The 13,304-nt window shown below is 17.8% G+C and overlaps 3 protein-coding genes across 3 annotated transcripts in view; all 3 read right to left on the reverse strand.

Annotated features, from left to right (window-relative positions):
• The window catches only part of PRSY57_1414800 (putative membrane protein), a gene marked incomplete at both ends in the record, with an annotated part of 4,189 nt that extends 816 nt beyond the window's left edge, over positions 1–3,373 (reverse strand). The window contains one exon of the mRNA XM_020115278.1: positions 167–3,373. Within this exon, the coding sequence (XP_019969935.1) occupies positions 167–3,373 (3,207 nt within the window). The remainder of the gene's footprint in view (positions 1–166) is intronic.
• Positions 3,374–4,578: 1,205 nt separating this feature from the next.
• On the reverse strand, positions 4,579–8,121 carry PRSY57_1414900 (hypothetical protein; the record flags this gene model as incomplete). Its single annotated transcript, XM_012909766.2, has 1 exon — positions 4,579–8,121. The coding sequence occupies one exon, from the start codon at positions 8,119–8,121 to the stop codon at positions 4,579–4,581; it is 3,543 nt and encodes a 1,180-aa protein (XP_012765220.2).
• A 1,894-nt stretch (positions 8,122–10,015) lies between these two features.
• On the reverse strand, positions 10,016–11,734 carry PRSY57_1415000 (serine C-palmitoyltransferase, putative; the record flags this gene model as incomplete). The annotated part of the gene is made up of 1 exon (XM_012909767.2): positions 10,016–11,734. One exon carries the CDS (start codon positions 11,732–11,734, stop codon positions 10,016–10,018), a length of 1,719 nt encoding a protein of 572 aa, XP_012765221.2.
• Positions 11,735–13,304: the final 1,570 nt, after the last annotated feature.

Below are 13,304 nucleotides of genomic sequence, written 5' to 3' on the forward strand. Positions count from 1 at the left end.
AAAAAAAAAAAAAAAAAAAAAAAAAAAAAAAAAAAAAAAAAAAAAAAAAAAAAAAAAAAAAAAAAAAAAAAAAAATATATATATATATATATATATATATATATATAATAAAATAAGTTCTTACATTTTGTATATAATTACATTTAGTACATATATTTGAAAATACCTTTAATATGCCTAGCATAACAAACAAACAAAATGAAAAGGACGATAAAGGTATAAAAAAATAATCATGATGTATATGTGAATATAAACATAGTATAATTTTTTTTTGTATATATTTTTTCTGAATAATGTTGCGTATTGTTTTTTCATTGGACATGTTGTTAAGGACAGAAGGGTAAAATATTATAACAAATGAAAGTATTATATGTTTTATATGGGCTTCATATAAATGAATGATATTACTTAGAAAAAAATAATACAAATTTTTAATTAACTCTGAACTTATTTTTAATTCATAATTTATATTTTGAAATAAATTGTTTGATGGATACATTAAATATATGTGAAAGATAAAATATAATATGGTTAAACCAAATGTATACATATGGAAATGATCATTAGCTATAATAATATAGGATGACAAAAGTATATTTAATAATACACTTGAGGTACCAAGTATATTAATAAACAATAGTAATATTATTATAATAAATATCAATAAATAATTACAACTAAAATAAGTATAAGACATAAAAAGAAATACTATAGAAGAAAACATTAAAGAAGAATAAAATTTAATTATGGTATTTATAGAAAAGAAATAATTAAATAGAAATGTTATAAAAAAAGGAGTATATTTTATTATATAATTGTTTACATAAATATTACTATTAATAATGAACTTCATAGGTGCCCACATATTATGTCCATGTACATTTGTGTTATTATTATTATTATTATTAAAATATACCTTTAAGAAATATTTATGGTACCAATATTTTATAGGATTAATAAACAAATTTGTAAAGACATCTTCATTTTGTTTTTCTTTATCGAAAAAAATATATATTAGTACATAACTTATTATCATAAATATTATTAAATATATAAAAGCATATTTCAAAATTCTTAATTTACTCTTAAATTGGCTTTTAATTTGATTTCCTCTTTTTATTATATATCTGCTTTTAATATATACATACATAAAGAAAAAGGAGAAAAAATAAATGATATTTATTATATTAAAATATATAGATAAAAAATATACCACTATACACAAGAATATTTTTTTTAATAACATAAAATTTATACTCCATATTAATAACCCTATAGATATTACAATCATATTATTTTTATAACTACAAAATAAAATTGGATTATATAGTATTAATAAAGAAGAACATATATTAACAATAAAATTGCTTTGGTCATATTTTTTTCGTAATAAATGTAAATTATATATTATACCTAATGAAAAAAATAATAATTCAAAAAGAGATAAAATTATTAAAAACATATTTTTGTGTTTCTCTCCTTTTTTTTTCTTTATATTAGAAATCATATCATTTTCAGATTTGTTATTCTTAAGAATTAATGCATCATTTGTATTTTGTTCATTTTTTTCGTTGGTAATATTTTCTTCATTATTCATATTATTCATATTATTCATATTATTCATATTTTTCATATTATTCATATTTTTCATATTATTATTATTATTATTATTATTATTAATATTGTCATATATAGCTCCCTCTCTATACAAATCTTGTTCATTCCCTTTCACATTCTTTATATTTCCATAAAATGTACTGTTGTCCATATATCTATAATCATCTTTTTTTTTATCAAAATAATTGATACTTGTTCGTATTAAATTTACATATCCATCGAAAAGTACATAGTTATCTACATTTTTATTAAGCTTCTGAATATGAGATGGTTCATTTATATATGTTTCTGTCTCATCAGTATTATAAATATATATATTTTTAATTATTTGAGGAATAAAGAAAATAAATATAATGAAAAATAAATACATAAAGTACTGATACCTTTTTTTTCTTTGAGCTCTTAATACACTAAATTGATCATGTGTTTCATAGTTTTTACTTTTTAATTTTTTATATAAATAAAAAAACTTATAGAAAACAATATTTGGATTTATACATTCACAATTATTAAGGCTATATAATAAATTGGAATAATTCTTTTTAGGTACTATTATTTTCCCTTTCATTTTATTAGATATTAATTTTTTATCTACTCTAAAAATATATAAATAAATAATATTATAATTATCAATAGATATTCTAAAATCATTTTGAAAAAACTGCTCAAAGATTTTATGTTTATTAAGATAATAATAAAATAAATATATTTTATATTGATAATAAAAAAAAAGTTTGTCTACTAATTTTTTGGATTCCTCAAATAAATTTTCCAAGGTTATCTTTGGCATCCATTTTTGTTCTTTTAATAAAGTCGTAAGGATATTTTTCTTATTATATTTTTCACCCATTAAATTTTGTTGACGTTTTTTTTTGAATATAGAAAAAGGAAAGTGTTCAAAATTTATTAACGGTTTACTAAAAGGATAATCATGAAATATAAAAAATGAATATACTATACTTTCATTTATATTATAATATTTATTAAAAAATATAAAGAATTTTTTATAAAAGTTTTCATTTTCATATTCATTAGATGAATATATATTATTAATAATTTCTCTTTGTATTTTGGATAAAAAACTTATAAAATCTTTATATATAATTTCAAAAAATATATTAGTAAAATATTCCATATTATCTTTTTCCTCATAACAATTTTCTTTGACATTCTTTTTTTCTTGTATTTTATACTTCTCCTTGTAAAAAATATTTTGTTCTTTCATAAAATCCTTTTTAAATATTTCAAAAATATCTAGGATGTTATTTATTTCATTTAAAAAGGATTTAAAACTATTAAAAAAATTTTCAAAATTTAATATTTCGAAAATATTATAGAATGGACAAGTTGTATTTTTATATGTGTAATATTTAATTAATTCATTAGAAATATAAACATTCTCTTCTTTATATGAATCAGATATATTATTATTCTTTTTTAATATAATTATATGTTTTATAAAATTATTTACAAAAAAGGTTTCTTCTAAAAAATATTTCTCATCAAAAGTTTGTAGTAAATGTACATATTTACCACAATTATTACCATTATAGTTGTTATTACTATCATTTTGATCATCATTTGAATCATTGCTCTCTTTAAATGTAATATATACATTTATATCATCGATAACCTTTGATTCTTTTAATCTCTTTATTTCTTTGTGTATCCTTTTCTTAAATATTTCATTTTTGTTTTTCAACTTATCATCTTCAAAGGGGATATCAGATGAACTTTTAGCAACATTCCTTAACATTTTTTTATAATATATATTTTTATATTATCTTATTATTTTCTTATTTCATATCTTTTCATCAAAATAAAAAATATATATAATATATATATATATATATATATATATATATATATTATATATCCTTTGGAAATTGATTTCATCTAATATGATTTAAATAAATTACATGAAAATAACACCTTTAAGAACACATTTACCTTAAGAAATATTTGCTTCGTACAAAAAAAAAAAAAAAAAATAAAATAAATATAGAAATTGATTTTTTATTTATATTATACTTATGTGTGTATACATTTTTTTCAATACAAAAAAAAAAGAAAAAGAAATATAATACAGTAAAACCTTAAAATTTCTTTTATATAAATAATATGTATAAATATTTTATTTTATAAAATAATTATTTTATTTTATTTTATTTTATTTTATTTTATTTTTTGTTGGTTTTAATGAACGAATGAAAAAAAAATTATATTATCCAAAATAATTTATCATATGAAATTGAAAAAGGTTTTTAAAACAAAAAACAAAAAAAAAAAAAAATTAAAATAAAATAAAATAAAATAAAATATATTAGCATTTAATAAATGGCATCCTCACTTGATAAAAATAAATATATAAAAAAATATAAACCCATAAAAAAATATATATATATATATATATATATATATGTATTTGTACATATGGCACATTATTCATGTATATCATGCATTTATTAAAAATTATATAAATAATATAGCCTGTAATTTATAATAACTATCATAAGTATATATATATATATAATATATATATACATATAATACACATAATAATCAAATAAAAGGGAGAACCAAAAAAAAAAAAAAAAAAGAAAGAAATATGAAATATGAAAAAGTATAAAATGTATAATATATATATAATATGTATAGTGTGAAAAACAAACTAAATGACCTGTTAGTGTATATCATTTTTTTAATCATTAAACAAATACAAACACACTTATGTGTGTTCTATTTATAAGTAGCATATATATGAAGGATGATAATTGATATATAAATAAATAAATAAATATATATATATATATATATATATATATATATATATATATATTTTTATTTTTATTTACTTAAAAAAATGCATATTATAAAAAATACAGAAAAATAAGCAAAAATAATATATTCTTACACATTTTTATTAATAATAATATGTATATATAAAAATAATATTATTATTTATATGTCCTTATCAAAATACTCTGTATTAAAACTTCTATATGATAATATGATGAACGATAAACAAAACAATAGGAATGGAAAAGACACCAATACTGTAGTACAAATAGTCTTATAAGGTTTTTTTTTAAAATAAATGTATATAAAAAAAGAAATGAATAATATAACTTGTATTACATATTTTCCAAACATACAAATAATTTTTATAAAATATATAAATATTAGAAAAAATATTTCATTATATGTTAAGTCTGCATTTTTTTTGGATTTAAATTTTTTTTTTATATTATCATCATCATAATCATCATCATTATATTTATCTTGTTCTGTTTGGTCTTCATCATCCATATTAAAATCATCAATATTCATTGGTCTAGTGTATGAACGATTTTTTTTTAAATAATTAAAAATGTTATCATTACAATTATCAGACATATTATTCCTTTTATTATATGTAGAATTAAAACTATTATAGCTAGTATTCATGTCATTTTCATTTATTGTTTTAGATATATATTTATCATTTACTTCGTCGTCAAAATAAAAATGATCTTGATATGAATATTTTTGATTATTTTGAATTCTCTTTTTTTTTTTTTTGTTGTTTTTTCTTAGTTCTAATAATTTATTTAATTGATCACTATCTTCATTTAATATATACTTTTTACCTATATTTTTAATAATATAATCACTATCATTTTCCACCATATTTGTAATATTACTTGTATATTTTTCATCTTCTTCGTAAGGCACAGAATTATATTTTTTATTATATATATTATCATTCTCATTCTCATATTGATTAATATTATTTTTGTTATTGCTCTTACCATTATAATTGTAATCGTTGATTTTATTTATATTTGAAGTAAAATATTTAGGGTTAACTTCATTAATCAAATGTTCTTGATCAGAGTACTTGAGTTTATTTATCATATGTAAATTTTTATCATCACCATTATGATTATTATTCTTATAATAATAATTATTAAGGTATGCATTATTATTTGTAAAATATGTTTGGTTATCACTAAAAAGATTGGTATCATTCATTATATAGTTATCATTTGATTTATTAATTTTACCAAAAAGGGAAGAAGATAACTTCATATTATTATTATTATTATTATTATAACTGTTGATCTTTTCATCCATATCTATATTTTTAAAAATATTACTTTGTAATATCTCATTATGTTGTTGTAAAAATATATCCCTATCTATATCATATTTCAATTTAGATAAATCTACTAATTCCTTTTCATTACGTAAATGCTTCTCTTTATAAAAATTATGATATTCATTCATATTATCCATATCATATATATTATATGTTTTATTAATTTTATAATAATCATTCATATTATTATTATTATTATTATATGATATTTCATTCCTGCAATTTCTTGTTGGCATACTTTGAAAAAAATTATATTCATATTGCTTTTTCTTTTTTTCCTCCATAGAACTTTTGTTTAATTTTTTGTCTAATATATATTGTTCATATTTCGATACATTATATAAATTTTCATCACTATAAGATTCTTTTGTTGGATGTTTTGAATAATTTGTGTAATCATATAAAGTGGAATAATCATTTGATCCATGTGATATTGCGCTCATATGTAGTTGTGTACTTTTTAAATTATTAGATGATAAACTTGTGTCATCTAAATTTGCATTTGGTTTTTTTATATTCGTGAATTCTTCGTCCATAGGTAAATTTTCCTGAATTTTTTCTTGGTAATTTTCATTCTTATCTTTCTTATTTATATTATTATTTATATTATTATTTATATTATTATTTATATTACTATTTATATTATTATTTATATTACTATTTATATTATTATTTATATTTTTATTTATATTACTATTTATATTTTTATTTATATTATTATTTATATTATTATTTAAATTTTTCAATATATGTTTATCGTCTTCACACGTTATAGAATCCTCAGAATTATATTTTAAAATATCATCAAAACAGTTTACACCTTTATATATATTTTCCACATTAATATCATTTCTTTTTATATTATTTTTTTTTGACATCGAAGGATATTTTTTTATAAAAAAATCAAAAGGTGCCTCCTCTTGATAATTATTATCATTTTGTTCTTTATCCTCCTTATTTCTAAAACTATCCCTATTATTATATATATAACTATTGTGCATATTTTCATAATTTGTCATATCATGTAATATATCATTCTTATGGTAATTTTTATGGTATAATAAGTCACATTTCTTTTTAATTGTATTATTATTGTTTTCATTACTATAATATTCGTTTTTTTCCTCTTCCTGAAAAATTTCTTTATCCTGATTTTTTCGTAAACTAGCATTCTGTTCTTTCCCTTTTTGAATACTCTCTAACTTTTCTGTAATATTAAAAAAGGTGTCATATAAAGATTTCTTTTTATCCCTTTCATAACTATCATTAAGTTTATTATGTTCAAAATCTTTCAACTCAGTTTTTCTTTTATTATTTTCATACTCTTTATTATAACATGGCGTATTCAAATTATCATTGAAACTGTTTTTATATCCCATTGATTTATTCAAACTCCTATATCTTTTTAAGGGGGAAATAGAATTCTCAAATATATTATTATCATTATTATGATAATTAATATATTGATTTTTTTTTTTGGGTGATAATTTCCTTTCATGATTCCTAATATTATATTTTTCATATTCATCACTATCAAATGTGGACGATACATCATTATGTAAATTTATATTATTAAACATTTTTTTACAATATTCCACATTTTCATTTATTCTATTGTATCTCCCCTTATCTGTTTCTTCACGGTTAAAAATTTTTAAATTGTTAATATCTTTATTATTAATATAATTCATGTTAACACTATTTTCACTTTTATCTAAATTATAATGATGACTATTTTTTGAGTGATACCTTATTTTATCACATGTTAAATCATCATGTGAATAATTATTTCTTCTTTTATTTTCAGAATCGAACATACTATTATTCGTCTGATTTAAGGAATCATACTTCCTATTGAAATTATGATAAGTATGTCGTTTATCATTTTTAATATATTTATTCTCATGGTAATACTCATCTTTCTTATTATATTTATTTAATAATTCCTTAATATCCCTTTGAGATATTCTTCTTTTTGAACCCTCAATATATTCATCTGTTGGCTTCATATATGGTTCATTTATTTTAGTCTCATACCTTTCTCTATAAATTCCCATATTATCATTATAATCTTTTGTCACACCATATAAATTCGTACCTCTCCTATCATATTCATTCATTTTATAATTTCCATATTCCCTTTCATCCTTTTTTTTAACATTATCTATTTGGTAACTATATTTATTTAAAACATCTTCATCCTGCTTATACTTATCATTATGCATATTATTATATTTATTTTCATATCTCCAGTCATCCATTTTAATTTTTATTCCTTTATTTATTGAATAATCCTCGCAGTTACTATTATTTAGGAATATCTTCCTTTTTCCTACTTCATCATCAAAATTTTTATAAACCATTATATATAAGTTTATTCATTTTTTTTTTTTTTTTTTGTTCTTATATATTATACAAGGTATAAATATATATATATATATATATATATATATATATATATATATATAAATATACAATATATTTGAACCCTTTAATGTAAATATATATTATTTACGGGAACAAATTTATTACATACAAATGATTTTCATTATAATACATGAAATAATATATATATAATTTGAAAAGTATAATACAATTATTTTATATTATATAAATTACGGTAAAAATGGTTTATAAATGTACATATATTATATATAACAAATTTAATATTGTATTTTACACAAGGATTTTTTTATTAATATTATAATGTTCAAAAATATAATTACTAAAATTAAAAAAATAAAATAAAAAAAATAAAGTATATAAAAATATTAGGTATGTGTTATAAATAATATATAAGAATATTAAGTTTTTTTTTTTATTTTATAATGTTTATGAAACTTCAAAAAAAAATAATACATAAAAATATTTTTTTTTTTATATGTATATGTGTTTATTTGAATTGTTAATTTTAATAAAAATTAAAAATAAATAAAATAAAATAAAAATAAATAAAATAAAATAAAATAAAAGAGAATCTTTAATAAAATTTATGCTCTTATCCTTTTGTAATATATTTATATATATGTATACATATATAATATATATATATATATATATTATATAATTATTATACATACAATAAAAAAAAAAAAAAAAAAAATTTTTTTAAACGTATTCTAAAAATATAATCCATTGAATATATATATATATATATAGCTTATTATTTATATAAATTTTAATGTTATAAAAATTAATATATTCATTATTTTATTTTTTTTATATGTTCCAATTTTACAATATTGTATATATATATATATTTCATTTTCTCCTTTGCAATATTTCTACATCGATATATATTACACGTACCATAAAGAAAGAAGAAGTAACATATGAATATTTTTAATTGATTATCTCTTTCTTTTTCTTTTATTCCTTCTTGTAACAAAATAATTTTACAATATAATAAAATAAATATTTTATATTATTCATATATGGAACATTAAATAAATAAATATATAAATATATTTATTTATATTTATATATTTTTAATTTTTATATAGAACCTTATATTGTTACTACGCGTATTTATATAATTACACACCATATTGTAATTATTATTATAGAATTATGTATAGAGGAAAAAATTTTTATCATTAATATATACAAATAAATTTTATGTATAATAGATAATATGTTTAATACACGAAATTCCTTATACAAAATCATTCACATTTTGCAGATATTTTTCATCAAATTTTTTATCCTATTTTCTACTTTTTTTTTTTTTTTTTCTCTTCTTTTTATAATAATGTATATAATATGTGTTAATACCTTTCTGTTATGAATTTTATAAAGGATATTAAAAAGAATATATATATATATATATATATATATATATATATATATAAGAAATAAATCAAAAATAAGAAATGTGAAAAAATAATAATAAGATAGAATAGCTTTTAAGCTCAAAACAAATAAATATGTAAATTTCCACATATGATAATACATATAAAAATATGTATCCTTGAACAAAAAAAAAAAAATAAAAAATAAAAAATAAAAAATATTATAATAAAATATTATAAAAATTTAAATGAAATTATAAGAAAATAAATCAAAGTATAAAACATATATAAAAAAAAAAATAAATAAGATACGTAAAACAAATATGTAATGATAAATAACATGATGAAAATATATTTGGATGTTATATATATATATATATATATATATATATATATATATATTTTTTTTATTTATTTATTTTTTTACACTTGAACATATGTTCTTTATTTTTCTAAATTATTTTGTTTATATGATCAGTTGCGTATCGAGGGGGGAAGGTTTAACCCTAACTGTAGCACGCACAATATCCGAAATAAACTCATTCATATATTCAATTGTATAAGCAGATGTTGCTGTAACCCTAAAACGTGGATATTTTAATGGGCAAGCAGGATAAACAACAGCAGAAATCATCCAGTTCATTTTTAATAGAAGGTTACATATTTTAAACAAACGATCAGGATCATTTGGAAAGATTACAGGTATAACACTTGTAGCATCATCGCCTTCAATAATATATTTATAAGATTCAGGATAATCCTTAGGCCAATGTCCCATTCCAGTTTTTAAACCATTTCTTAAATATTTAGTATTAAATTTAAGTTTTTGAATTCTCCATGGTTGAGTATCTATTAATTCGAAAGCTTTTAATGCACCTCCGGCACAATAAGCTGGTAAAGGTGCTGAAAAAACATTACCAATACAATGAAAATCTAAAAATTCAATTACTTCATCTGATGCTACAATATATCCACCGACACCACCAATAGATTTACTAAATGTTCCTACAATAATATCAGCTGTACCTGGCATATTAAAATGTTCTTCTATTCCTCTTCCTGTTTTTCCTAAAACACCCAAACCATGTGCTTCATCTACATATAATTTAGCTTTATGTTGTATACATAATTTTTTGAAGGTTGGTAAATGTGGTATATCACCATCCATTGAATATACAGATTCGATACATACCCAGCAATTTCTATATTTATATCGATATTTTATTAATAATACTTCTAAATGATTATAATCATTATGTTTAAACGAATATGCTTTAGCTCCACATATTTGTATTCCCATTTTTACACATGCATGTGTCCTGCTGTCATATAATATAATATCTTCATGTGTTGCTACTGCAACTATTCCAGACATACAAGCTAAAAATCCGCAAACAGCCAAAATAGAATCATTTCTACCAAAAAAGTTTCCTACAACTTTTTCTAAGTCTCTTAATATCTGACTATTTCCCCCTAGCATTCTAGGACCATGATTTCCAGTAGACCATTCCATAGCAGCCTGTATTGCATTATTTTGTACTAAAGGTTCTCTTATAAAATCTAAGTAAGAATAAGATGATATAGGTCTAGCTTTTCTTTTCTCACATAGAAGAAATTCATTTTTCACATTTGAAACTCTCCACATAAAAGACCATCGATTTAAACGAATCAATTCTCTTTTTGCATCTAAATAACTTTGCATTTCATTTTCCTCCTTTTGAATAGGTAAATTATATTTTTGTTTAACTAACATGTAAAATAAATGTCTTTTGGATTGTGATCGATATTTTAATAAAAACAAATTTTTATATAATATTATTTTATTGAATACTTTTAAAAACCAATCCTTAACTAACATAATAAAATTACCTTCTGTTATGGAATTTTTTAATTCTAGAAATAAATTATATAAACATGTGATAAATGTGTATATTTTGCTACTCCTTTTTCGAAACAGTTTCTTTTCTACATTAGAATTTAAAGCAAATATGGAATGTTGTATAGGTAGAAATTCTCCTAATACCCAAGATAATCTTGGAGATCCTGCTGAAGCGTCTTCATTAAAAACCGCAAGTATAAGAGCTAATAACACAATACCTGCTATAAGGTAATTAACAATATCAAAATTTTGTAAAACTTCTAAACCTAAAAAATAGTTATAATCCATTAGTCCCTTTAAATGCATTTTATAATTTCAAAGGATTCTTTAATATTATAAATTTTTTTTTTCTTCAACAAACACACATATATATATATATATATATATATATATATATATATGTATATATGCTTATGTGCTAATATAGACCTTATTATTTATAGGTAATATATATAATGTATATTTTTTACTATATAATAATTATATATATATATATATTATTTATATCATTTATATATGTGTACTTATTTATTTATATTTATTTTCCTATTCTTCAATAAGTTTTATTTTTTTTTTTATTTTCTTTTTTCTTTTTTTATTTTATTCTTCTTTAATTATAATACAAAAAAAATAATAATAAAAATAAATATAAATTTTACATTGGAAAAATAAATAACATTAGTTTCATACAAAAAAAAATATAAATATATTAAAATATAAATGAAGATCTATGAAAAGAATTATTTAACAGTATAATAATGTATAAACAAATATATGCACATTAAATAGAATATTATGTATAGAAATGCATTCTAACCCAAAGAATTCATTAAAACAAAATACAAAAAAAAAAAAATAAAAAATAAGGAAAAATAAAAAATAATCATATATATATATATATATATATATATATATATATATATATATATATATATTTATTTATTTATATGATTATATTTAAAAATTACTACTTAAAAATGTGTTCATATATATTAATATATTTATATGTCTATTTTTATTTATTTATTTTCTTTAAATACAAAATATAATGTCTCATAATATTTTTAATGAAATACACATGTATGGATTACTTTTAATTAGGTATTTCATTTAATGGATTAAGAAATACTAGGGTTTATATATTTTTAATAACACCCAATTTATGTAATTATATAAAAAATAAAGATATAAAATAATCAACTATATGTATTTATATATATGATATTTATATTAGAACATATCAATTTCTATGTTTTTATGATAACAAAAAATATAATATATATAACACATGAATATTTTTTTTCAAAATTACATGTAAAAATTTATAGACGTGTACTTATTGCAAAAAAAAAAAAAAAAAAAAAAAAAAAAAAGATAAAAAAATAAATAAAAATAAATAAAAATAAATAAATAAAAAATAAAAAAATTTGTAACTTATATATTTTATCTTATTTTAAAACAGTAAATTTTGTTATTGGAATATAATATTTAAATGACTATTTTGTATTTTAAAAAAAAAAAAAAAAAAAATCATAAAATAAAGACACATACTTTTATAAGCATAATATATATTATATATATATATGTATGTATTTTTTCTTTTTTATTATCTATATTTACAATAAAATTTTGATTTTTTATTTAATTTTACATATAAAATAAGAATTTTATATTCATAATAAAATAGAAAGAAGGTATGAAAAAAACAAAAAAAAAAAAAAAAAAAAAAAAAAAAAAAAAAAAAAAAAAAATAAAAAAAAAATAAAAAAATAAAAAAAAAAAAAAATTTTAAAAAAAAAAATTTTTTATTTTTATTATTTAATTTTTTTATTTTTTTTTTTTGAAAAATTTTATAAATATTAAAAAAAATATAAAA

The sequence above is a fragment of the Plasmodium reichenowi genome, chromosome 14 (genome assembly GCF_001601855.1).
Source record: "Plasmodium reichenowi strain SY57 chromosome 14, whole genome shotgun sequence".
Classification (NCBI taxonomy): domain Eukaryota; phylum Apicomplexa; class Aconoidasida; order Haemosporida; family Plasmodiidae; genus Plasmodium; species Plasmodium reichenowi.